The sequence below is a fragment of the Thermobia domestica genome, chromosome 8 (genome assembly GCF_964235325.1).
Source record: "Thermobia domestica chromosome 8, izTheDome1.hap1.1, whole genome shotgun sequence".
Lineage (NCBI taxonomy): Eukaryota > Metazoa > Arthropoda > Insecta > Zygentoma > Lepismatidae > Thermobia > Thermobia domestica.
The window spans coordinates 151,339,167-151,366,558 of NC_137461.1; the positions used below are offsets into that span (position 1 = coordinate 151,339,167).

Consider the following 27,392-nt stretch of genomic DNA (forward strand, 5'->3'; position numbering starts at 1 on the left):
AAGTCGAGCAAATGTTTTCGAGTAAGATCTGTGGACCAAAATATTTAGCTTCTTTTGTAACCAACTTTCTGCAAATACTTTAACACTGTTTGTTGATGGATGTTTACGTCATTGGCGATGTCATACACTGTTTACATGCTGATCTTGCTCGACTTTTGCCTGAATTAATCCACTTTTGGTGTGATTGGTCGCCCACTGCGAGGAGCATCGTGAACATCGAAATTTCCAGAACTGAAGAGACTAAATCATATTTTGGCTGGTGTTTTTGGTAACGTGTTTTGCCCATAAACAATATAAATTTCTTCACAGGTCTGCGCATCATTTGCACCTTTATCGAAATAAAATCGTCAAATGTAACGCAGTTTTACGAAACGTTTACTCATCTTCACAGTGCAATACCTTCCATCTGATTCTACAAGTCCAACACTCTTTGCATATGTACTAAATTTAACTATCAGTTGTCAAATGATGTTAGCCCTATCCCGTTGCGACTCATATACCCTGAGATTTTCGGTACCAGCGTTATCTCGTGCGCTAAGGGTTCAATACATTTTAGACGACGTGATACAACATCGGTGCTAAATTGGAATGTTAATTATAGTCAATGCGAGCCAATTCAACTGTAAACAAAAATCAGATTGTCTTTTTCGTCATAACTAATTATCTTCCATCAACTGTAACCCTGAAGTCCTGCTGCTTCCCCTTGTGCTAGCTTCCATAATATCGAAAATACTAGTTCTAAGATATTTGAAGATTCATTCTTGAGAAAACCTGGCAGTTTACCGAGAAATGCATGCAATTTGTAATTTATATCATAGGTAAATCCATCCAGAAAGTAATTCCTCACTTGCTGTAACACTTTTTTCGGAGGAAGGAAGAGTAAAAAAGTTTGCTTAAAAATATACTTGTGTGGGTTACCTATAAAGGTATACAAAATGTTGTTCGATACATTTCTTCCACCATTCAACTCAATGCTGAAATTTACTCTGGAAAAATTTCGAAGTTGTTTTACTTATCGGTGCATTCAAAGTGACTGTAATGTCTTCCATCTTGAAAATGCTGTTCCCGAAGTTTGTTTTTGTGAGGACTGGGGCAAGCAAATGGAAATCAGATTAACCTATATCAAAACTGAAGAGGATTAAGGCACTACTGACTACCCCGTCCTGTGACGTATCCATTGACATGTGAGGATAGACATTATCGTAGTACAAAAAACACTGTCCGGTGGAATATGCTTTCTTCTTCGTCGAATAGCTTCCGTTAACATTTTAGAAGCCAGCACATGCCAAATTCTGTTCATTGTTTCACCATGTTCCACAAAATTCGTACAGAATCATCATTATTATTATTATTATTATTATTATTATTATTATTATTATTATTATTATTATTATTATTATTATTATTATTATTATTAATAATAATAATAATAATAATAATAATAATAATAATAATAATAATAATAAACTCTATAGGTTAGAAACTGAAGGTTTGTCACATAGAAACAAATCTATCCATTATATCCTATTCATTAGCATTAAATCAAATTGATTTACTCATATCCCTAGCTGATTCGTTCTTGGTTTATTCAAAGGTCTCTTTCCTCTTATCTTAGATGTTTTGATTTTATTAGTGAATTATGCAGCACAGTTTCACAGACTAAAATTAACAATACAAACATAGTAGTAATAATCACATACAGCTTAATGAATTTTTATTGTCACTACAAAGGATAGCACTAGAGTCAGACACCAACTGATAGTCATTGAAGTTGGAAATGAACCAGTAATTTAAATTTCTCATTGTATAATTTCCCATTTACCTTTAATTTCTTACCATATTGAATTATTATGCAATATGCGAAAACTGGTAATAGTCCTGAAATAAAATAGTAACCTGGTAGCCAATTGATCGCACAAAACACACACAAACGGAGAGAAAGAAGGAAAGAGAGTTTAGATATAACTATGTATTCGTAAACAACAAAGCACTTTATAATATTAATATAAACAACAAAATAAATTAGTTTAAAATTACACCATCCCACGAGTTTGGATGAAATATAAAACTAATAGAACCAAAAACATCGTTAAAATGTTTGAACCAGAGAGTGCAGGCTTATTAAAATATGGTTCAATAGAAGTATGTTGAGAATAAGGTATCGAATAAGAGAGTCTTGAAAATAGTAGAAGAAAAAGAATATACTGAAGACAATTCTGAAAAGATTAAATAAAATAATTGAAGGCACTATGAGGCAGGAAGTAATTACACTATTGTTTGTGGAGGGACAACAGAAAGAAAATACACATAGGAAGACCAATACTGAAATATTTTAGACCAAATAGTGTAAGATATAAGGAAGAAAAACTACAAGGAAATGAAAGATTTGATTCAAGATGGAAAGAAATGCAAAGTTAAGGCAAACCAATCGACAGATTGTTGGTCCAAAAAGAAGAAGAAGGTATATGTACTTCCATTAAATACTAAAAGACACACATACACACACAAACCCTTTATGCTCTTACTAAAATCTCTTTAATAAAACCCAACTAAGATAATCTAAAGCGTGTATGCCTTGCATAACATCCACAAGGCATATACGTACACTGTAGCTTTCCTTGGTTGACATTTATTAAAGAGATTTTCGTAAAAGCATAAGAGGATTTTCATCCCTTTCCTAATACATACATATAAATTTAAATCATCGTTTTCTTATCTTACCTCTTCGTTCGTATAAACATTGTTTCACTATTATTCTGAGCACTGATGATTTCAGGGAGTTTGGTGGGCAAAAGTTCTTTTCGGAGATACAAAATTCGTGCCGGAGATTAATTTCTGTTCATGCTCAATGAGGGTTAGCAGCATGTTCACATAACTATTTATTTTTATCCCTCTTGTATTGAAAGTCTATCTGGAGAGGAAGGAGGAATCTTCTGAAATAACCACTGACTCTGAATGCTTATTATATCTATACGGAGGAAGAAAAAGTGGTTATTATTGTTAATTATACTAGAATGAAGTACTGTATTGTAGTTAAATAATAAATTAAACAATTATATATTTTCTTCTTTTCTAGGCTGGTTCGAGAACAGTACAGAATGGATGAAGACCACTTGGAAGAGTTGAACTATTCATGTGAGGGTTTCATTAATGTTAGGAGAAATACTATTCTTGAGAAGAACACTATCTTATCCACAAGAATTCGGGAAACCGTCCAAACAGTTAGACAGCTAATTAAAGGTAAGTTTTCTTCTTCAAGTTTCAAAATTAGAAACACTGAAAAATAACTACAGGTACACTACAAGCGGGGTATTATCGCTAAATATTTCATCAGATAGATATATATATATATATATATATATATATATATATATAGAGAGAGAGAGAGAGAGAGGGCAAGAAAGAAAGAAAGAGAAAGAGAGAGAAATAGAAAGAAAGGGAGGAAGTGCGAAAGAAAAGAAGAGAGAAAGAGAAAGAAAGAAAGAAACAAAAGCTAAAGGACAGAAGATTAGCTGGGCTGCGTCCAGGTAGGTGCAATGTTGAATAGCATGATCATGTAGTCAGTGGCGTAGACAGAACTTCGTTAAGGGAGGTTCATATAATTTCAGGTATTTGTACATATCTTAATATGGTAAATGTTTATTTTTACATAATATTTTGCTTAAGAGGAAGAGTATTAAAGCTCCAAAAACGACCCTTGAGTACAGCACTGCACGTTGTAATGTTCCAAGTCATTACTAAAGAGAGTTTAATGGAAGAAGATAAACTATAGGACAGATGGGCCACTGTGGCAGAGGAGGGAGAAGAAATAATAACATAGGAAAAAAAAGAATTGGAAACTAAAAGTATAGGTTACATGAATAATAATATTTAATAATAGTAAAAATGGGAGATAATACAGAAAGGAAAGCATGTATAGGAAAACAACAGTAAAGAACAGAAAAAAGAAAGTACGTGAAAACGAACGACTGGATTGAGATAGACTAAGGGATCTAATGTAATCTTGTCTTGATGAGTTCAAGTGGTCTGTCAAAAATTCATTCCCTGATGCAATGAGAGAATACTGTAAAATTACAGATACCCTCAACAGTAGCATTCTATCCAGAGACTCAACAGGATCAATATTTATTGAAGTAGTTGCACAAATTGGACTTCCGGACCTTGGCAGAACTTAAGTTGATACCTGTCTCCCGTAAATTTTTCGCATTCACTTTTGCTAGTACAGTTACCAAGGACAGTATTCGCACAAAAGTCCTTCAACTGGCGATGAATATTGGTACTTTTTTACATATAGAAAAATCTTTAATAGGGTTCTCTTCACAGAGGAATATTAAAAATGAACATAGAAGCCTGAAGTTTGGCACACTTAAACTCTAAAGACTATAGTTAACTTATTTGTAATTTTATTAACCTACCGTTATTAGTTTTTGAACTGTGGCAAAATGGCAGGTAATTCTGTACTTCCTCCATAGATGTGACTTGAAAGAGAGTTTAGAGTTTCTTCAACATAGACAATTAGACAGCGGGAGCATTTAAAGATGTAAATGAGATTAGGAGAATCGAATAACTATTGAAATGGAAGAAAATGTATGATGTTGAAATCTCAAATTGGTATCAAATATACAAGAGAACAAGTTTTACATCTAGGTATCTGGTATTTTCTGGTGGAGATACGGTATGTTTCAAGGAATCAGTGTCGTAGTGAGAGTGTGAAAATTACAGGTGTCATTACACGATTTTGGGACGAGTTGAAAGAAACCTTTTGGTTTCGGGTCACTAGTAAGCATGGGATAAATAGGAGTAATGCATTTCTGTAAGGTATGAATGTTGGGATGATATTGTATATATAAAAGTTCGAAAAAGAGGATTTACAGTAATTTCTTCTTCTTCTTTCTTGTTGTTCGGTTTCGGTTGGATTTTGTATGACAGAATTATTTACTGATTAGATTGAGGGAGTATTCACTGTTGAAAAGTACTAAAAAGAAGATGTTCAAGTAGTTTCAGATACAATATGGTGGTACAGATACGGGTTCTTTGAACTTGCCAAAGGTGACTCTTGAGGAGGACACATCTGTAAAAGGTACCATTTTAATAATATAAACTAAGAGAAAGAAAACTTAAAATTTGTACTAATTGTTGTATACAGCTTATAGCGATAATATGTGTACTAATTCCCTTGGCTTGTAGCTATAAACTGCTTATTTTTTTACCAATGTGAAGTTCGTGAAGATTAGCGATAGGAAATGGGTAAGGTATATGTTAAAGAACACATGATGTGATGAGAGCGAGTGTTCGTGATGTGATGATATTTTCATACTAATTGACGTGTATGTCACTTAGGAGACGACCATTATTAAATATGATGCCACGTTAAGGAGGACGACTGTACGGTTGGAGGTCTAGGTGAATTTAATTGAGATCTTGTTGTTTATGCACTATATGTATAACTCCATTACTGCTTGACTGTGAGTTTGTGTTAGGGAATTTTGTCCGTAAATCGAAGCCAGAGAAAAGGTTGGAGTGGTACCAAGCGAAGTACTTGTTAAAAGTTTCCGGGTGAACCATGATTATTTTGATGTAAGAGGGAAACATGCAAATACCTGTGACAATGCTTTTGATTTGAAAGTATTGCTTATTTTCAAATGTGAAAGTGTTCATGGTTGACCTAGATACATTAGGAGCCTTTATTTTATTAATGTATTATCTTTCCCATGCATTTTTATTCTATATTATCTTTTTTTTTATTTTAGTTCTTATGTTTTACTATTCTTCCTAAATGTATGTTTTATTTGTTTCTTCATTAACACGCATTTTTGTTTTTCAATTATTTTCTCGTATAATATTATTATTTCTCCTCCTTCCTGTACTCTTAACGATACACTAGTCCCATAACTTTTCAATTCCGCCACTAAACTCTCTCCATCTTTAGCTTGGCAATACGATAACGTGACCCTACATTTCATCTGGTTTACAACTATTTTCTGTTCTTTAGTTTCTATTTTCTGTTGTAGTATTTTCTCTTCCTTGTTTGATGATGTATTTAGCGAAAGCGCTTATAGTGTAACCCATTTTACTGTGAGTGATTATATCTTCGCTCCTGTCTGGCAAGTAATTTATGTTTCGCTTTTCCTTATGGATTCTCTTGGTTTTCCAAGGAGCTTCAAAGAAGTTCCAAGAAATTATATTACAGTTTCTCTCATTTACAGATTTGCAACGAAGGACTCATTAGATAGATTTATTTTCCAGTAGATTGTTAGGAAATCTAAGTGGGATGTATTGTAAGCTACTACAATACCGAACGGAGTTAGAAATAGTATAGCACTGAAAATAAAAATGGAGATCCTCTTAATTCCTGATGCTTGTTTGACAGAGAAAAAAGAGGAAGAAGAAAGAACCTGAGTGGCCGATTCTGATCAGTCTTTGCATGATAATATACTTCAGCTGAGGGATTTTTTTTATTATAATATAATGGACTTTTTTTTTATCATCACTAACATCTGTGGAATGTGCGATACAACAGTTCTATTTTTTTTTTTTTTTTAAACCGGTGAACGTAACACCACAAAAGCGTTTGCTTTATGTTGTAACAATATAAGTAACGAAAGACAGAAGAGCAAAATATTTATTCCAAAGAAGCGCAAGTTTGGTAGTATTTATTATAATTTCTATGAGATTCACTGATTTTAATGAACTATTGAGTTTTCGGTATATAATGTATAAAGACAATAATTTGCAATTTCGAAAGAGCGATATCGTGTGTGAATATGTGTATGATTCAAACAACCACATATTTTGGAAGAGCCAAGCTGAAGGAAAATTTCTGTATCTGGTATTGATTGAAAACAAAGGAAACTCGAGCAAAAAGCTATTCCTCCTCCTTACCTATAGTACAAGTTTCCATTTGCTGCGAGCTCCTTCGTGGCTAAGCGGTTAGCATATGCGCCTTTGGCATGGGAGACCCGGGTTCGATTCTCGGCCCGAACTCATGTGGTTCGGATTCCACGTTAATCAGTAGGCCCATGTCTCACATGGCCTCGCTGCTGAACGAGACATTAAACTCAAAATCAACTCCCTTTGCTGCGGACATGAAACTTTCTTTCATTTTGAAGTCGCCTATATGGATATATGTTATCTTAATGCATCAGAAAAATTAAAAATAGAAACCGAAAACAAAATTTATGAGACCAGAAAGCATTTTTAAAAAATAAATAAATAAATAAATAAATAAATAAATAATAATAATAATAATAATAATAATAATAATAATAATAATAATAATAATAAATACCTAAAAAGTTTAGAAATCAAAGAACTGCTTGTGAAAAATACTACATTCTTGCAAAAAAAACCTTCAGTAAATTAAGACTAGATCAAACTAAACACAAATTGGTATAGAAAATCATAATCAGAAAAGAAAGAGTTTAATGCAACACGAATTACCTAATTATTTAAAAAGCAACCATCCTTACTTCAAGCCAAGAAACTGATCAGTAAGTAAAGACAAAATTGATTGCAGGATATAAAATATATACTGTAATGGCAATATTTATTCACCTGGTGGAAAAATAAAGACACAAGAGAAAGTATTTCATTTTCAAAAATTGTCCTTTCAGATTACTAGCAGTATTCAAATGTATTCAGATGCCCACTTTAAACAGGCTTGTTAAAACAAGCCGTTCTCTTCTCTTACTTTCACAAACCTGTGAGTACTGAAAGCCTTCAGTGAATTACAATAGCTGAGAAGTAAGCAAAAAATTGGAGAACCAAAAACTTTAATAAAATTAGAAAATTTTCTCATATATTGATCTTGTCTTTGAATATTTTTTAAACCCTGAGTGTGAAATATCGAGATTAGGTACTCTTTATTGTTTTGTTTTGTTTTCCATATATACAAACATTTATTTACACTAGAAGGAGTTTATTTATTGTACATGGGCCAGGTATCACTTTTTCAAGTGAAACTAAATTTTAGGATGTAGCAGTATAATTATTAATACTTGACATTTTATTTAATAAAAATTCAATTTTAATTTCAGAGGATGTTGCATTGAACTGTCCAACGGATGATGACTTTTTACTTCGATTCATTTTAGCGAGCGATTTCCACATTGAAAACTCAGTCCTGCTGGTAAGTACTCTCTAACATTCTAGTTTCATTTGAAACTTTTTTAAGAAAATGATTATAATCAGCATGATTATACAAATATAGTTAATGATTTCAATATTTGTTGGGCTTTACTAGGCATATGGAAGTTTAAACAAATAAATAAGATTACTTTGGGTAGTTTTTCTTGCATCAAATAAAACTGTACTCAAGTTTATATATTTATTTCGAAGTGCTTGATATATAGATAATTAGGAGAAGGTTCACTGTTGCTAGAAAATGCATGATCATGTATTTGGAAAAAACTATTACGCTATTTTTTTCTAAAATCTGCTATTAAAAAGCATAATTGACATTTAAAACAAACACCTCAAATATTGAAAGCAAGTTTGACTTTCTGTTTTGTTTCCTTGTTAATTCCATATATATATATATATATATATATATATCTGTGTTTGCTATGTAAAAGATGTTAAGTCCAAAATAGGCTAAATAAGTTATTATCTCAGGGATGTTGGAAATAGAGTACTAAGTCCAATTCTACTTCTGAACCCAATTGTGCAGAAGTGAACTTTGGAATATGTGAAACAAAACGATTTTTCAATATCATTTTATTTTTCTCAAAAGTACGATTTTGGACTTAACAGTTTTTACACAGAAAACATGGATAAAAGGGTAAATATTTAGAACAGAAAAATAAAGATTAACAGGCAATAAGTGAAAGTTGTGTGCTCATGTGCAAAGAAAGCCTCGCATATACTGTAGATGACACATGATTGTTTTCTATTTTTTCTTGGTCTTCTCGTTAAAGTGTTAGTCATTTGTGTTTAAATTGTGCAGGTTAAAGGTATAACAGCAACCTAACAAAAAATATAATGGTTTCAATAAATCCCCACTTCTACAAGGTGTTTCAGTGAGATACCCCTCTTTTTAAATGGGTATATTGTTGAAATAAATAACGATGCATTAACATTACCATAACATTACCATAACATTACCTCCCATAACATTAATGTAAATGGGAGGTTATCTACGGAAAATAATGTATAGTTACAAGATGTGCTGGAAATGCCGTTCCCCTCTCCTATCTTCCCCTGAAGACAGTCTTGCCCATGCTCGTTTCACCACACCTTAACATGTCTACCTCAATATTGTTTATTTCGGTTGTGATTTATCTGGAGGTTCTGCATGGTAGTAAGTACATATGTAGACTCTATCCTTGAGGTAACCCCACATTAAATAGTCCATTGACATCAGATGTGATGACCTTGGAGGCTACAAATCTTTAGATGACGTCTGACGAGAGCGACAACAAAGAAGAATGATCGATCTCCGTGGAAAAGCAAGATCAACATAACTGAAATCAAAACTTCAATTGAATTGAAGTATCAATCAATAGTATTGAATTGAAGTGAATTGATTTCGTACATCATTTTAATGAATCTATATTTCATATACAACTATGGACACAGTTATATCGACTTAAAAACTGGGTAGTCCCACTAAAACACAATATAGTTTCAAATATCTGTGTGTTTCAGAGTGATATTCGTCAGTGTTGATGGGAATCGAGTTACTGTAGATATAGAGTTTTTGCTGATAACTTTTCTATTTTGCACTACTGAGAAAACTTTTAAATTGTTAATAGTTGCTAAACTGTTAAGCTTATTGATTCTTGCAAATATATAAAGAACACAAACTTAGTGATAAAAAATAAGTATCAACTACGATAGATGTATGGAACGACAATGAGAAAACGATATTTTAAAGCATATTTCTCTTAAATGAAATGTATTTCAATTATCGTATTATCCTCGGCTTAACAGTGGTACATGGAATTAAAAATATTTACTGTTTCCATCTGATTTGAAATAATGAACTGATACGTATTTTATTTCTTCATTGCCACAGATATTAGGCTAATAGATTGAAAATCTCTTTATCAACTTGAATATCATAAGTGGATTTTCTAATAAACATGTGATCAAAACAGTGAACGCCAATGAATATGATGTAAAAACAAGCATTTTAACAGTAATGATACTGTTAAAACAAGTATTTCAACAGTGATGATAAATGAAAATACCACACTTCTTATTTATAATATTAGTATAGTATTAGTGGTTATAGTATTAGTTTATAACCACACTTCTTTTTCTCTCAATTTAATATGACAATATTTAATCATTTGTGTCAGAAACCACTTGATAAATGTATACTTTAAAGATAAATTGTATTGGAAAGAACTATTGATGTTTATTGTTTCCTTGAAATGATAGTTCTATAAAAAGCATGGTGGCCTTAGCCTTTGAGATGCTTCGAGCAAACCTCTCGGAGCCCTTCGCCAATTGCATGGCAAACGAAAAGTAAAAGTGTCAACGACACAATATTTTCCGTCAAAATATCAAGAAGATATAGAATTATTCTCGATTTCAGTGGTTTCTTTGTTTACAAACGGCATTATTACAATGAGCTGCTTAACATAAGCAATATCTCATGTATAATGAAAAATAATGGAGTAGTATTTAAGTGTTTAACAACTTTTTAAAAATATTTCCTTTTACTTGCCGTGAGTTTTGTAAATTCATTTTGAATATTTCTTCCACGATAACTTCTGTATACTAAATTATATGGAGCTAGAACCTGAACACTGGCTAATAGATAGCCTATCTAAAATATATTTCCAGTATTGTTGTTCTGTTTGATATGAATCTGAGATATGCAGTCAATAGTTGTTCACGTATCAGTTCTTTTCTGAGATCAAACCAACACTCTTTGTGGTGCTAGATATTGACCTTTGGTCCTGGATTCGATTTCCAGTGGGATACCGTTACAATTTGAATATATTACGATAGTTCGGGTTCTACCTTAAATTGTAGGTTCACGTCTCATATAGCTTTGGTGCTGAAAAGGGACGCTAAACTTCAACAAACAAACATCAAAATCAGACATTAACCATTTGGAGATACAGAACGAAGAACGGAGAAATATATACTGGAAACCGTTTACAAGTATGAGAAAATAATCTCATCAATCAAAAAGATGACAAGAGTGGAGGATATCATCACGAAAATAAAAAAAGTAATGACAGTGACAGTGAGTCGATTATATTACAAGAAGAAATGATGGTAGGTGGAGAAAAGTAATCCTTAATTAGATATCAAGGGAAAAGAGAGACTTCAGAAAAGTCCTTATGCAAGGTGACGTGATGAAATCAAGAAGCATTGGAGTAATGTGGAAAAACATTGCCAAAGATAGGTGACCGTGGAAAAGAGTTCGAGATATATCTAGGCGGCAGTGAATTGGCAATGATTCACTATATTAAATATAATTTATTTTCAGAATATAATGAAATGTTTTTAATTGCCCTGTACTTCTCAATTCAGCTCTGACAAAACCAATCTATTTGGGATTATTGTCATTTTGGTTAGTTAATTCCTTATATACTTAACATCTCGTATTTATAAGTAAATACAGTAGAATGATTAGTTTCACACTCTTTTAGTACCGAGGCTCTATGAAAGTAGACCTACATATTAATGTGGGATTAGATTCACATGAACTTCCAGCAGGAATCGAACTCAGTCTCCTGCCCTAATCGTGTAGCTAGGAAGGAGTTCTGTAAGATAATCGAGAAAATCAGAAACGATTATGAAAATAGTAGGGGCAATATAACATCATGTTATACAAATATTTCTTTCTTAATAAGCAGAACTCGTATTCGCGATTTTATCTTGTGCTCACCAGCCAGCGTTTGAGACAGCTAAACAAGATGCAGGTTGCGATAATTGAGGAAGTAACGCACTAAGATTTTGCCAATGATATTGCACAAGAAACACAGGAAGGTGTACACTGTATAAAGCTGCATTATTTTGATATAATTTCCCCATTCGGTTGGTAACATTATTTTTAAATCTCACATCAGATTCTCCCGGCGACTGAATGGATTGGCTAAACTTTAGAGCTTACAAATAATTGTAAAGCGTGTATTGATGACGTTACAAAACACTTTCCTGATCGGTACTGATCCACAGAAACACTACAGAATGAATTGAAGAGCCATATGGATCGGTAACACAATGAACATTTAGATGGAAGAAACCAAAATGGGAATATTTTGGTCTATGGTGCATGTGTTTGTGTCCTGAAGATCGGCTACTTACAGAACTAATCGGTTTGATCATTTGGGATTTTCTAAGCTTCAGATTTTATTGAATAACGCATAATCTGCTATCCATAAACATTTTTAAAAATTAGGTGTATTACTCTGAACCGTAAAATCCTTGCATGCGCGAGGCCCCGGGCCATTGCCCAGTTCGCCCTATGCAAAGACCACCGCTTATGAAAAGGACAGAATAAAGAATTATATCGCTATCGTTTAACAATTATTCTCTTTTCTACGATTGGCCAAATATCATCTACTTATAGTTTCAACTCTCATTATCGTTGATGTATGAACACTAGCTTCTCTTCTTTATGTTTGCACTTTCCTTTTACGTGTTTAAGTTAGGTAAATAATTTGACTTCGTTCAAACTGGTTCATAAAGGAATCTATAATTGATCTTAAAAGTTCGTTTATCATATTTAAATATAATCATTATTGTTTCTCTTTAAACTTACTTTTCAGATTCAAGAATATTTTATGGCGAAAGTCAACAATCCAGAGTTCTTCAGACTTAAGCAACCTGAAGAAATAATGGACATCTGGGAAAGAAAATTAGGATTCTTATTACGAGATAGAGATGAAAAGGGCAGACGAATAGCTGTCATTAAGTTCGGTAAGTTGTTAGTGATTTCTACTTTGTACAGTTTCATTTTGTTCTGAAAAATCAAATGTACGAAATAAATATGTAAGAGGATAATTGTAATAGGTATCTTCAAATTTCAGAATCTTTATAACGATATGCCTGTCAGAGAAAATATTAAAAATATACTTTTCCATGAAAATAAACACGTCATCAGCAAATATGGTATAACAAAATATGAAGAAAAAGAGAGTACCAATTCGTATGGCACAATCCTTCAGAGTGTGCTCAAGTTACAGATTCATCATTGATAAAGCATCATAGCTAGTCACTTCAAGCATTATTATTTAGATTATAGTTTTAAGCACGGTAATAACAAAATGATAAAAAACTAAATTCAGTCATGCACCTTCCTTATGATCATGGTTCTCTGCAAAATGAATCTAATTGTTTCACTTGTTTTTTTTTTCTTTTTTAAGAAATCAATGTGATGTGCTATTTCTTTTTTCATATTTCGTGAAAAATATAGATTCGAAAGTTAATCGCAATTAATAGGTAGTAAATTTTTATATCACTATATTATCTACATTATATAGCATAAGCTTACAAACTTATCAATGAGGCAATAAAACTATGTGCTCCCAATGAATATTGTATACAAATTACAAACTCATCAATGAAGAATAAAACTATGTACTGCCAATGAATATTGTGTACAAAGTGCCAACTTTAATAACGAAAGAAAATAGTAAATGAAGACAGATAATGAACAAAAATAAATAAAGATTATTTCAGATTGAAACATTGTTTTCAATTTTATATCTCTGTATACCATATATTTTATGTATTACAGTAAATTCAAATTTTGGAGTTTTTAAGTAAATACTTTGAATTAATTAGTAATTAGAATTGAGTTCCAAATTGAGGTAAAAGAAATAAGATAAATGACAGTTAATAAATTACAAATCGATTAGTTATCTATCAGATGCAATAACTATTAAGAAAGAAAAGTTACTTAAATATTGACCGAATCGGAAATTGCTATTAATCCCCTCTAGAATTGGCGTATTTTCACTCTAATGATTTGATCAGGTATGGTCAGCTACTTAGTCATTTATTTTGTAAAATGGTAAGTTTTTATATTTACGATTAACTTGATATATATTTCTTTTGTACAGCTAATTCTTCTCTAATAAAGCCTAAGCCTTTTAGGCAACTAAACTTTGTATCTAATATAAGATCAAACTCAAATTTTGGTTACTTGTTTATTCGAATATCATTTCCATTGAGACCCATATAGTATTTCGCTACACATTAAAGGAATCTTTTAAATTGCTAAAGGAATTAGGTGAAAAGCGATGTCCACTATCTGAGAGATCTATCACACCTTCAAATCAAAATTATTTTTATTTCTCTTTCGAAATATAAAAAAAAAATGTTCTTTTTATTATCATGGCTGTCATTTATGGTAGTTCTTTAAACTTTATAATGTCATAGTCGATAATTCAATAGAATGTCACTTCGGTTAATTACAAATATCTTTGAGTGCAGCACGTACTATGTTATTCAATTTGCTATCTATATCTACGTTTTATGAAACAAAGAGTTCTATAAGTGAACAAGAATCAATTTGGGAAATTTCATTTCTCTCTTTATAGCTGAACAGTAAACTATAATTGAATTGGGACTTACATTATATATATACATAATAACATTATATATATTGTATATATACATTAGATATATACATAATGTAAGTATATATATATATATATATATATATATATATATATATATATATATATATATATATATATATAGGTATAACAAAAAGGTACGGCAAAATTTCAGTGGTGGATTCCTTATGGGTAGACAAGCAAAAAAGTTCATATAACCATATGTCGGGAAATGCATCGTTACAGAGTTACGGCCATTGAGCCACCTAATGGTGTGAAATAGTCACATTCTAGTCGCTTCTTAATGTGACTCAATTTAAACCTCAATAATTCAGACCCTAATTAAGCTAGGGAGATATTATAATTTTAGTAGCAATGTATTTCTGAAGGATGAAGATTTCCGCCGATATGTATTTTATGAGTGTACCCCCAAGGGAAAAGGAATACCATCCCCAAAATCCTGATAAAAAAAAACAAAAAAACTTAATACCCTCTCCTGTCCACCATAGTACTCCCCACATACATAAAATACATATCGGCGGAAAGAGTCGTCCTTCAGAAATACATAGATACCAAAATTATCTTCCTAGCTTAATTAGGGTCTGAGTTATTGAGATTTAAATTGAGTCACATTAAGGAGCGACCAGAATGTGACTATTTCACACATTTAGGTGGCTCAATGGCCGTAACTCTGTAACGAAGCATTTCCCGACATATGGTAATATGAACTTTTTTGCTTGTGTACCCATAAGGAATCCACCCGTGAAATTTTGCCGTACCTGTTGTTACACGACCCTGTATGTATATGTATACAGGGTGTAACAAAAGGTACGGCAAAATTTCAGGGGTGGATTCCTTATGAGTAGACAAGCAAAGAAAGTTAATATATATACGAGAATTTAATCAATGTTGACTATCAGAGGTTAATATATGATTTTTTGATTGTGTTTGGCATCGAACAATTGATATTAAAATTGATTATACTTGGTAAATTTCGTAGATACATATCTCAGAATATTAAGTTGATTGATAAAACTGTGTGACACAGCGGATAAATATCATTTAAAAAATTTTAAAATAATATAGTTACATAACTAAAATTTTAATGTTGTTTTTAGTTATAAGAGTACGTAGCTCATAATTAATGGTGGTAGAAATGTATACTAACTTGATAGAGTTTGTAAAATTAAAGTACCCGATAATTAAAGAGTAAAGTTAATAGACGTTACTTATATATTCTCAATTTACAAGATCTTTGTGAGTGAGCAATAAGGAAACGATTTAGGAATAGACCACTGTAATGATAGTTCTATGTTGGACTTTATCAAGATGAAAATCGACTGTCGCGAGACTTGAATAAAATCCGATAAATAACTGACTGTATAAATAATGTTAGCATGATTGTATGACTGAATGATTCTTTTGTCTCTTCTTTTGTTCTCACTTTTTTGCAAGAGATGTTGCCAAAAAAAAAAAAAAAAAAAAATCCGCTTTAGTATGAGAAAGAAATATAAAAACCGGCAATATTATATTTTTCTAGATTCTGAAACTATTTTAAAAAATGAGGAAGATATGTCTGTGTAATATTCAGCTCAAGACAAATGTTTTTAATTAGAAAGAAAGAAACCGTAATTTCATGTAAACAATTCTAACACGAGTGGCTTGTGTCAAAGAGTTATTTGAGTAGCAATGTTAAAATATTTCTCTGAAACTTGTCATGATTTTAGGACATAATCGACAATATATTAATAGATACCAAACACGTTTTAATAAGTTTTTTTCTTATTTATTTATTTATTTATTTTTATAAATACTTCAATAATAACAAATATACGACAATTTTGGAATATGAGATATTTAATACTTGTGAAATATTATTAGATTGACTGCTAGTTATTTTCAGAATCTTTCATATTGTACATAAAGGGACTATCTGGTTGCAATGATGTGAACAGACGTGGTGAACATTGCTGAAATTCAGCTCAAATGTAGAAGAGACTATGTAGATTCTATATTACAAACGCTAAGTGTCCTAAAATGGATGGAGTATAGAAAAGGTAACGAAACATGAACATTAATAACAACGGAAAATTAATGAAAACGATGAAGTTCACATATCTTAAAAACTATAATAAGGAGATGTCTAATTGAAATCTTATTGCAAAGACGTAATGAAGAGCTTAGAAACGATGTATAGCACGTAAGGTAAATATGAATGGAACATTTTCTAAAGTCAAGTTGTTTGAGTAGAATGAATAATAATGATAAAGTATATGCAACTTCTGCGAATTACCCAGGACACCCCATGCGGAGGTTACGTGCTTAAAATACCTTACATTTGGACTTGAAATCTCCAGACTCGATTTAGCACTCAACGTGACTTTTGACTTGATCACAACAAATTCTGGTTCTTATGGCAGACCGAATAGGCCCTTTGAGTTAAAGTTAATTTTGAATTTTAACGTCCTTTTCAGCAGCGAGGTTATATGAGATGTGAACCTGATTAACGTGGAATCCGAACTACATGAGCTCCTGCCGGGAAGCAAACCCGGTTCTCCCATGTTAAAGGCGGGTATGCTAAACGCTTAGTTACGAAGGAGCTCTGATAGGCCCTTCGAGTACTTGACGATTATGACGTTATAAAAGACGCGCAAAATTTTCTAGTGAATAAGAGAAGTTCTAGTTCATTTAATAGTGTTATGCACGTATTATCTAGCTCACTTTGAAAAGTACTGATATTTTTATTGTTTATACAAATTGTTTACTTAAAATTAAAACAAATGATGGTGGAGAAAAGAAACCCGTAACAGCTGTCTTATTCTTTATTTTATATTCTATTTATTGATGTATTCTATTTTATTAATTGTTCCTTCAGGTTTGATTGATCCCTCCACACAGACATTTGAATCAATAATCCAAAGTTTATTGATGGGAATAGAATTAATGTCAAGAGAACCGGAAACTCAAATGTCAGGTCTTGTAACAATACTCGATCTTTCTGGATTTGGACTCAATCTGTTGAGGTGGGCCACGCCAAGAAATTTGGGGATCATTGTATCATTCATCCAGGTAAATCAATCGTATATCTTGTTTGTATGTTTAATTAGAATGTAACGACTAATCAAACAATTTTCGTCCCATAAGTTCTGTGGATCATTTGCACACAATTTTCTTTAAATTGCTTCACAGATACACTTCAGAACGGATATGTTTGGCAATTGTAACGGCCACGAACCTTTGTTATCAGTTCGTTTTTCAGTGAATAGTTATGAATTCTACTCAGTAACTTGTCAGAAGTTTAATAAGTCACTTAATCCTGTTGCAAGATGATTCATTTGCTTTCATGGCACGACAATTAATGCTAGAACTCCTCAAATATGTCCATATAAACAAGATTATTCACTACTGTCCCAAAATATATGAGACCCACAGTCTATTTTGCAGACACTGCAAACTGGACTCTGATCTCTTGAACACCAAGGAGATATTGATGAATTATATGCGAATTTCCTACAAACCTACGTCTGATATTCGCAGAATTTATACACCCTGACAGATAGAACCGCGCTTCATCGATCATGGAATACAACAGTGATCTAGCTATTGTTATGAAGGTTAGCGTATACTAATGCACAGGTTTTCTCTTGTTTTTCTGTTTCAGTTCTTCTACTCATGCTGTTATATAGTACTTCATCTGAAAGTGTAACACATGTTGACAAGATTTACATGCTAGTACCCGTTTACATACCCACTTAGTAGAACTTCTGAGCATTTGTACTTGAATATCTGGTGTATGGGAGAGGAACTCTTTTTTTTTTTTTTTTTTTTTTTTTTTTTTTTTTTTTTTTTTGTTTGAAACTAATATTGTTTAATTTTTTCTTTTATAATATTCTTTCTTAGTGTCCTGGCACCGGGAAACCTGCCTGCACAAATGCTAGAATTTCGTAATGAATCCATATTCACGTAATCCTTTCCTATTGGTATTCTTTAAGACAGTACACCAATGGCCACTTCCTTATGCTACATCTAAAATTACTAGTCAAATATCACAACATGAAGGAGAGCCATACCGTAGCGCCATCTGCTTGAATGCACGCCAATGACTAGCTTCTTGTCCGCCTTCCAGTTTTATAGAGAACTTTAACGAGTGGAAAATACATGTGACTCAGAAACTACTAGACTCATTTCAGTTAAATGATTTCCACTGTCTTCTCAAGAATCTCAGACTGGTTATAGGATACTTGTAATAGTGCTGACACTTTATAAAAATATATGAAACTTGATATTTTACAGAACTTTTTTTTTTTTAATTCTAATTCAAAGAGATGGGAAACAAATTCAATATAAAACCGGAGGAATAACGAAGAAAGTTTTTGGAACTCTTGGATGTACGAGCACAAAATTTGATGTAACATATAGAACTTTTTACTACACAGAGTACGAATGTGTCATTTAATTTTGTGATGTTTGGGAATTCCATATCAAAAGAATAAGAAAAAGGCGATAGAGTTTACTATTTTCACACGATATTCTAAATCTTCTACACCGATAGATATAAGTCATGAAACTTCGCATATGTGACCTTTCTTATAAGTAGAATAAGAACATCACAATGATATATATAAAATTTGGAAATTCAATCCTTAAGGGAAAATTTGCAAGCTTAAAATGGGGGGCGGGGGCACGGGAAGAGAAATTTTTTGAAAAGCTGGTTGGAAAGCAATTTTGGTGTGAGGAATTCAGAATTCCAGTGAATGCGAACTTACGAAAATTGTTATAACCAGCTAAGAACGAGACATTTATGTATGCTGTAAGTAATATATTATTAATCTTCTGCTAGCAGACAAATTACGTATACTTTAGTTAGTATGTAACAAGAAGAAAGATCTTAAGTGGAAATTTTGTTTAACAACTGAACACAGTGAATATTTATGATAACAATATGATAACACAATTTAAGTAACAAATTAAACTGTACCACTCAAATAACTTCGAATGATTTCATGATTACCTTAGTCATTTCCTGGTTTTAATTTATTTAATAATGAATAGAATCAAATGCTTTTGATAATTGTTTACATAATTATAAAATTAATTTCTGCCTTTTGTTGAATGGATTATTGAAAATATGTAATGATATAGTTAAATTAGTTATTGTTGATAGATCTTTGACGAATCTATGTTGGAAGAGAAAAATGTTCGACTTGTTTGAGAGTAAAAATAAATATAAAATCTAATGATACCAAAACATTAATAAGAGAAAATAAGAGAATAGTAGAAATGAGGCGATAACTTAGGAAACATTTTTATAATCTGGTTTAGAAATTTGTTAACAAAACATTCTTTTAATTTACCTTGTTTTGAAATTTCACGGAATAATAAAATTAATGATTTAGATAATTCATTAATACTTTCAGTTATATTCCGAGATGGGAAATTACTAACGTATCTTCGCAATATTTTAATCTTCTTGCAATGTAATGTTGCAAGATCATCAATTATACAATTCGCTGTGTGAATTAATTTTAATTAAAAACACATGTTCTCTCTCTCTTCGGTTAACATTATGAATGTGACTAATGAGATTATATTGTATAATATACCTACACACATATATAACAAAATAAAAGTTGAAAACAGAACCACAACATAGTGTTTTCAACTTCTTCCCACAGTGCATTCATCTCTCCAATATAGTGTTTTTTTCCCACAGCTAAAAGCTACTTTTTGAACATCCCAAATAAAAAAAAAAAGTTTAGTTTTATCTTGTCAAAGAGTTCCACATGAAGTTTCTATGTTTAAAAAAACTCCAAACCAGGGCCGTGCCGTGGAAAATCAGCGCCCGGGGCGAGAGCATATGACGGCGCCCCATACATATATTCAAAGCAATTTTTCCTTTTTCTACCGAATTTTTCGTCCCCCTTATTTCGGCGTCCGGGGCCGCTGCCCAGCTCGCCCCCCCCCCCTTCCCACGGCACGGCCTTGCTACAAACACAATGAAGAAATATAGGAACTTACTTAGTAGATCCAAATATTTAATCCACTTCCATATGTTTATTTTAAGTGGGAATCAAATCATTTTTGCGCTATTTCACACACATATTTCTATTTGATTGCAACTTATTTTTGGTGTTCTATGAATTTAAAGTGTCATCTGTAACATTATTCTTATCTTAGTCATTAAAGTATAGAAGAGAATTAACTCGTATCCTTACTGAAGATATACTGTATATTCCATTTCTACAGTACTTGAAAAGTTTACGTTAGACATTTACCTAAGCTGTATTCAATATATCCACATTTCTGTGCACATATTCGCAAAGCAACTTAAGTTACCAGTCATATGACTATCTTAAACGTAAGTTAAATTTTCAAAAGAGAAGAATATTTGCAAATGAAATGTGGCATAACAACTACTTTACTAATTTTCTTCAATTATTATGATACTACATTCATTTCGTCTCGTAATTTTAAACAGATAGAAAATATACAATTCATCTCAACAGTGTTTGAAAAAATTGAAATATTTAGTAATTTATAGGATAAAATATCTTTAAGTTTTATATTTTATAATTAAAAAAAAAAAACATAGTACAAATTTGGTATTATTTTGTATGCAAACTGCAAGACAGGCGAAATTTATTGTTCATTTCTGTCTGTTTCAGTTTTAATATTGAATGTTTGGTTTTCAAAACTCAATGAAATTTAAATTTACTAGGAAAGTTTTCAAAAGTATATGCAAATAGAAAATCTGATGCAATTCAATTTCCAGAAATAGTCTGTCGTGCGGCATTTTGATAATTTATTTTAGATTAAATACTTTAAACTAAAACATTGACACCTGTGGCTATTTATATATCTACATCTTTATTTATATCTCTGTATCTATCTATCCACATGTGTAGACATATAAATCAAAATATTTTATTTCTTTCCTTGTTTACTTATTTCTGTTCTTTCTTAGCTACAGATATACACAGTCATAAATGTTGAGACAGGAGAATAATATTCATCCACTGATATAGCATGATCAAACATTTAATAAACTTAAACGATTGTTCAAATGTAGAAGTTTTATTGTAATTTTCTTTTAGTTTTATTTAATGAGAATACAAGAATTATTAAAAAATCCTTACATTGTTGTCTCTATGAATAGGATTGTACACCGCTGAAATTCCAGGCCTTCCACATGATACACGAACACTTCATCTTTAAAACTGTATTTGCCATGATGAAGCCTCTCATCAGAGGAGAATACAAGCACAGGGTAAGATTTTGTTAATTTTGATGTATGCAATTCAATTAAGTGATTGGGTGTTTCGAAAATACTTTGATAATAGTATATTTAAAATATGTTTTCAAGAAGCTGTTTCCTCTTTCTCAGTATATTCTTTTACTTTTAAACTTCTTTTCTCTTCGTATTTATCATTAATACTACATTTACTATTTAAAATGAGGTCATGAGCGTTCTTAATGCTTAATACTTGCATGTTAGGTTACCATAAACTGACAAACTTTTTATAACGTAAGGAATAGTTTATATTTAAAACTTTTATTGATTGGATTTGCATCTAGAATATGAAGACTAATTTTCAATATTTACATTTATTCGTTTTCTTTCTTTCTTTATAATCGTAAAGTCTTACTTCTGCATATAAATTGGTACATTAAAGCACGAAAACTCAAAATCAACTAAAAATTCAGTGATTAATAAATAATTCATGTATTATATATATATATATTCCGAACACTGATATCACCTTAAAATTAATGTACGAGTTTATGAAAGCATAATACAATTATTTTATATTCAACTTTCGTAGTTTCTTTACTACAATTGGAAATGTAAAATTTCCAAAACAAGGGGGTACAAAGATAAACAATAGAAGTAAAGAAGTTATTCACGTTTGATAAATTTTCTTCGACGAGCAGGAATAAGAAAAAGTCATATATTGTTATTGCCATAATTCAGCTAATTTTCATAATATTGACTGTATCTATCTATCTACAGTTTAAATTATATATATTAATATATATATACATATAAAACTTTGAAATTAACAGTATTCTTTAAATTCTATGAAAATATATGATATATTTTCTCATGTAGATAGTAGTGGCTCATATCATATAAGAAATGGGATTTATTTTCTTCTGCCTTTTTTCTCTTTAGCCGTTTCGTTATTACATTACGTTTTATTGTTCTTTAAATGTAGTTATTCTTAAGTATCATTATTCTCTTATAAACGCATATTTTCAGGTGTTTTGGCATGGAGACAACATGCAAACATTACATGAGTTTCTTAGTCCTAAAATACTACCAGTTGAATATGGCGGTGTTAAACCACCTTCAGAATACACTTATTGGTACAAAAGTATTCTCCGATATTCAGACATATTTTCAGGTAGGTTATCTTGCAAAGGTACTCTACGTACAGTACACTAATTTGAACTATCAAAGATAAATAATAGAATTAATTATTATCTGAGTTTTTTTTTCCTGTATTCTTAAATAACAGTTGGTATCTTTCAATGCCAAATACCAAATAATATATTACAAAGGTATTCTACGTCTAAACATTAATTTGAATTATCAAAAATAAAGAATAGGATCACTCATTATCTGAGTTATTTACTGTACTGTTAAATAACAGTTATTATCTTTCAATACCAAAATCTTGATTTATAGGATCTTCAATTTTTTTTTTTTTTTTTTTTTTTTTTTAATTTACTTTACAATATCTGTTAATGGTCATTAGATAGTACAAACTCACTACAACTGATAGCTACTTAAAATAATTTCCTTTCGTAACTTCAAATTGATTTTTTTTTTTTTTTTTTTAAAGTTTAGGGTCCTTTTTCATCAGCGAGAATATATGAGACATAGACCTAAGTTAAGGGGAAATCCCAACCCTGTGTACACATTTTAAAGCTCTTCTAACGAGAATCGAATTCGGAGCAATGTTCACTGAAAATACAAGCGCTAACCTCCAGACCAGCGAAGGAGGCTCTCAAATCGATTAGTCTTATGTCAGTTAATATACATTTGTTTAGACGTGTTGTAAAAAAAAAAAAAAAAAAAAAAAAAATCTTAGTTTAGCGTACTACTTTTACAGTTTACATAATACATTATATCTAAATATAAGTACATATGTTATACATTTGACCAAAAAACACAAAACTTTTAAATAATTTCAGTATAGCTTCTGACTAAGTTACATTGTTAATCTTGAGGGTGGTGAGGCGTCTACTTTCCAATTTCAAAGGTTTATATGTACCAACAGGGGGCGTTTAGGAAAACAAGAAATATGCCTGCTGAGAGGACATATTTTACCATTAATTACCTGATAGTTACGGAATACATCAGGAAGATAGCTTCCATTACAATCAATGGTTTGCTGCAATCGCTTCAAGAAGTTTGCGAACACACGTTCCAGCAATGGACTTTCTATTGTAACACCCTGTTCAATAATGGCGCACTACAATTCAGGAATTGCTGTCAGGCATCAACGATACACCTTATCTTAAAGGTGATCCATAAAAAAAACTCGGGAATGGACAGGTCGGGGGAGCGAGGAAGCCATAGAATGTCTCCAAAATCTGAGATGACAGTCCTGAATGTTCCTCTGAGAAGGTTGCGATTGCGTATTCTGTAAATAAGTTTGTAATGGACAGATAATTAATGGCAAGATATGTCCTCTCAGCAAGTATTTTTCTTTCTTTTTTTTTTCTTTTTTTTTTTTAAACGCCCTCTGTTAGACGCAAACCTTTAACATTAGGGAGTCGGCGGTGCACCACCTGTATATTTGAACTAATTTAGCACGAAAAGCCTACTTTCTTTTTCTTTAAAATGAAAGATGCAACTTTATTTGAAAGTGTGATCTAAAGATCTTGTCTTTGCAGAACAAAATATTAGCAATAAGCACTTTTTCATTTTATTCTTCCACTTGACTTTGAAATCACAATTATATCATTATAATAATAATAGTAATACCTAGAAGTAATAGTTTAAAGTGATCAACAACAGCCATTTTATTTTTCTCTTTCCAGAACTTCGAACTTACGGATATGGAACACAGTAAGGGAAAATTTTGTCGATATGAGATTTTTCCTCTGTTGGAATTAAAATTGACTATCGACTTATAGAAAGACTAATATCAATGTACAGTATGATGTAAAAATAATTATTAAATATGTGTTCGCGTTTGTTTATTAAAGTGAGATACTTTTTAAAAGTGTCAATAAATTAAGGTGAAAAAGAAGTGGTGTTGAAAAAGGAAATTTTCATGGTGATATATAGCTTTAAAATTTTCCTTCAGACTTTTTTTCCAAAAAGAAAAAAAGAGAAAATTATAATTTATTCAACACGGACTCCAAAGAATAAAAATTGGTACAACTGATTTTAGGTTAAGACATTTTATAACATAATCTCACTGTGAAAAATAAACAAAATAGAAATTAAAATAAGTGAGTATTAATGTATGTACGGTCTTTTCTGATGTCAAGTTTGGCTAATTATATTCTGAAAATTGATCTAGTTTCGAATGAAAATAATAGTGAAGTAGCGTGTGATTAAATGAGTAATTTCTAGAATATTGAATTATGACGGATTCTCTACATAAGCTTATTAATGCATTTGTTGTTTTTCATAATTTTATTTGATTAATAGTGATTTAAAATAATACAATAGCATCTTACATCTGTTTACAAAGGTAAATCAAAACTTCACATCTTTTAAGTCTGTGGTTCTCAATCAGCGTGTTGCGACATACCGATATGTCGCACAATCTCATAGGATGTGTCGTAAAATTTTAGAATTTAAAAATCATGAAGCATTTAATCATAGGTTAAAATCGATTTTGAGACAGACTGTACCAATGAGAGCAACAATATTCAATATTACATGGAGTCACTATTTTGTGGAAACTTATTGTGTTATATCATTATAATTGATATTAGTAATAATAAAAATAAAACAAGCGTGTTGTGACGTTGTGGGCATTCAGCAAGTGTGACGTCAGCTAAAAAAAGATTAGGAACCAGTGATTTAAGTAACTCAAAACCATACAGAATACAGTAAATACTTATAATTGTTTTTAAAGTTTCAGAGTATATCATAAGAACAATACTACTTTCTATAATCTTAGGTATAAAAAAATTATAATTAAAGAAACTGATCAAAGTGCAGTTTCGCGATTCGTTTGTGAACAGAATTCATTGTAATAAAAACAGTAATTGACTGATATTGAGATCTAGTACACTCCTTACACAATTATTTATTACGAGGGAACAAGTTTGTGTTAGGTTCGTTTGTTCTACTTACTATAAACGTGCTTCTAATTTGTTGTAACTTGAATCATTTTCTTTACAATGTAACCGTCAAGATTGTAATGTTGTGGGTTTATTGCAGAAGAACAAAATTCATCTGACCATGTTTATACTCTACACAATCATATTTTTAATTTGTTAATTAAAAATATAGCCAAAGATTGTTTACTTAGTTTTAACGTTGTTAACCTTGCTATTTCTCCCTCTTATATGGTGTAATTTCTTTCCGTTATCTGCCGTTTTCTATATGTTTATATACGTTAGTATTTGCATACCAGGAAAACACCTGAGAATTATGGAAGATGTCGAGAATATAAATCAAGTCTTTACTGAATAAACAGTGCAAAAATGCCTTACTCAGTTAGTTTGTCATTATAATTAATTCCATTTTCAATAAAACTTAAACATATATTTCGAGAATTGAAAGACTTATTCAATATTCAATTACAGAGAAACTTACTAATAAAAGACCTGTACTTGTTGATGTATTACTAGCTACAGTGCGTTTTAACCAAGTTAATTATGTTTGTTAATTGTAAATTATCGACAATAGTAGTATCAGTAGTACTTTCAAGTGTCTTTTTATATGTACTGAAATTAGTGTCAAGATTAGAAAGTATGATTCATGTTAATGTTAATTTCGTACGTATTATTAATATTATGTTAAAGTATCCCCATAATTGTAGATTATAACTATATTTGTAATCCTATAAAGGGAGAAGTAAAATATTAAATATTGTAAAATAAGTTGTTTTCCTTTCAACTTCATCTAATATAGATTTTAAGAGTATAAAATATTCAAGTTGAAATTATTTGCTAAAGCTTTTATATTGAATTTCAAAAGGTCAATAGATGCATACCATTATATTTATTTTAAAGGGATGTATTTTATGTGGTACATTAATTAATGTGAAATAATGCAGGTTGACGTCATGAAAATTTGTCCACATGTAGCCCTTATATTTTAAGGATTACATAATTATTTCCAGTATTATAATGCAAGAAAATGAAAATATTGATAAAATATAAATTTGGAAACTTGTATTATACAATGAGGGTTTTCATGTAGTTTTTATTTTCATGTGAAAGTGAAGCATCTGAACTAAATAAACACACACACACACACGCACACACACACACACACACACACACACATATATATATATATATATATATATATATATATATATACATATATTTAGTATGCACATTAGCGACTAAGAATAAGAAAATGGAGTTTAAAAATTATACTAAACATTGGTGGTCTAAGATTTCTATGAGGTAAGGAGGAGGGGCACTTTCAAAATGTGGAACATATCAAGTATCACATCGAAGACACTGGTAACAAACATTAATTATGAACAGATGAACGGAGATATGGTACAGCCATGCATGCATGCTATCATTATTGAGATCGGTGTTCAGTCACTCAGTAGATATGGACTATACCACAACCTTTGGTGTACTTTAAAAACCCAGAATTCCTATGACCGTTGAATATATACGAATATTTACCATTAATATGCGATCCGATATGCG

General features: G+C 31.1%; 1 protein-coding gene across 1 annotated transcript in view; it reads left to right on the forward strand.

The window, feature by feature from the left end:
- Positions 1-26,936, forward strand: part of LOC145693288 (clavesin-1-like) — a 32,034-nt gene extending 5,098 nt beyond the window's left edge. The window contains exons 2-8 of the mRNA XM_081769140.1: positions 3,077-3,240; positions 8,037-8,128; positions 12,732-12,882; positions 17,401-17,594; positions 21,682-21,792; positions 22,786-22,930; positions 24,576-26,936. Of these exons, the coding sequence (XP_081625266.1) occupies positions 3,099-3,240; positions 8,037-8,128; positions 12,732-12,882; positions 17,401-17,594; positions 21,682-21,792; positions 22,786-22,930; positions 24,576-24,607 (867 nt within the window). The 5' untranslated portion in view covers positions 3,077-3,098 and the 3' untranslated portion in view covers positions 24,608-26,936. The remainder of the gene's footprint in view (positions 1-3,076; positions 3,241-8,036; positions 8,129-12,731; positions 12,883-17,400; positions 17,595-21,681; positions 21,793-22,785; positions 22,931-24,575) is intronic.
- The last annotated feature ends 456 nt before the right edge of the window (positions 26,937-27,392 follow it).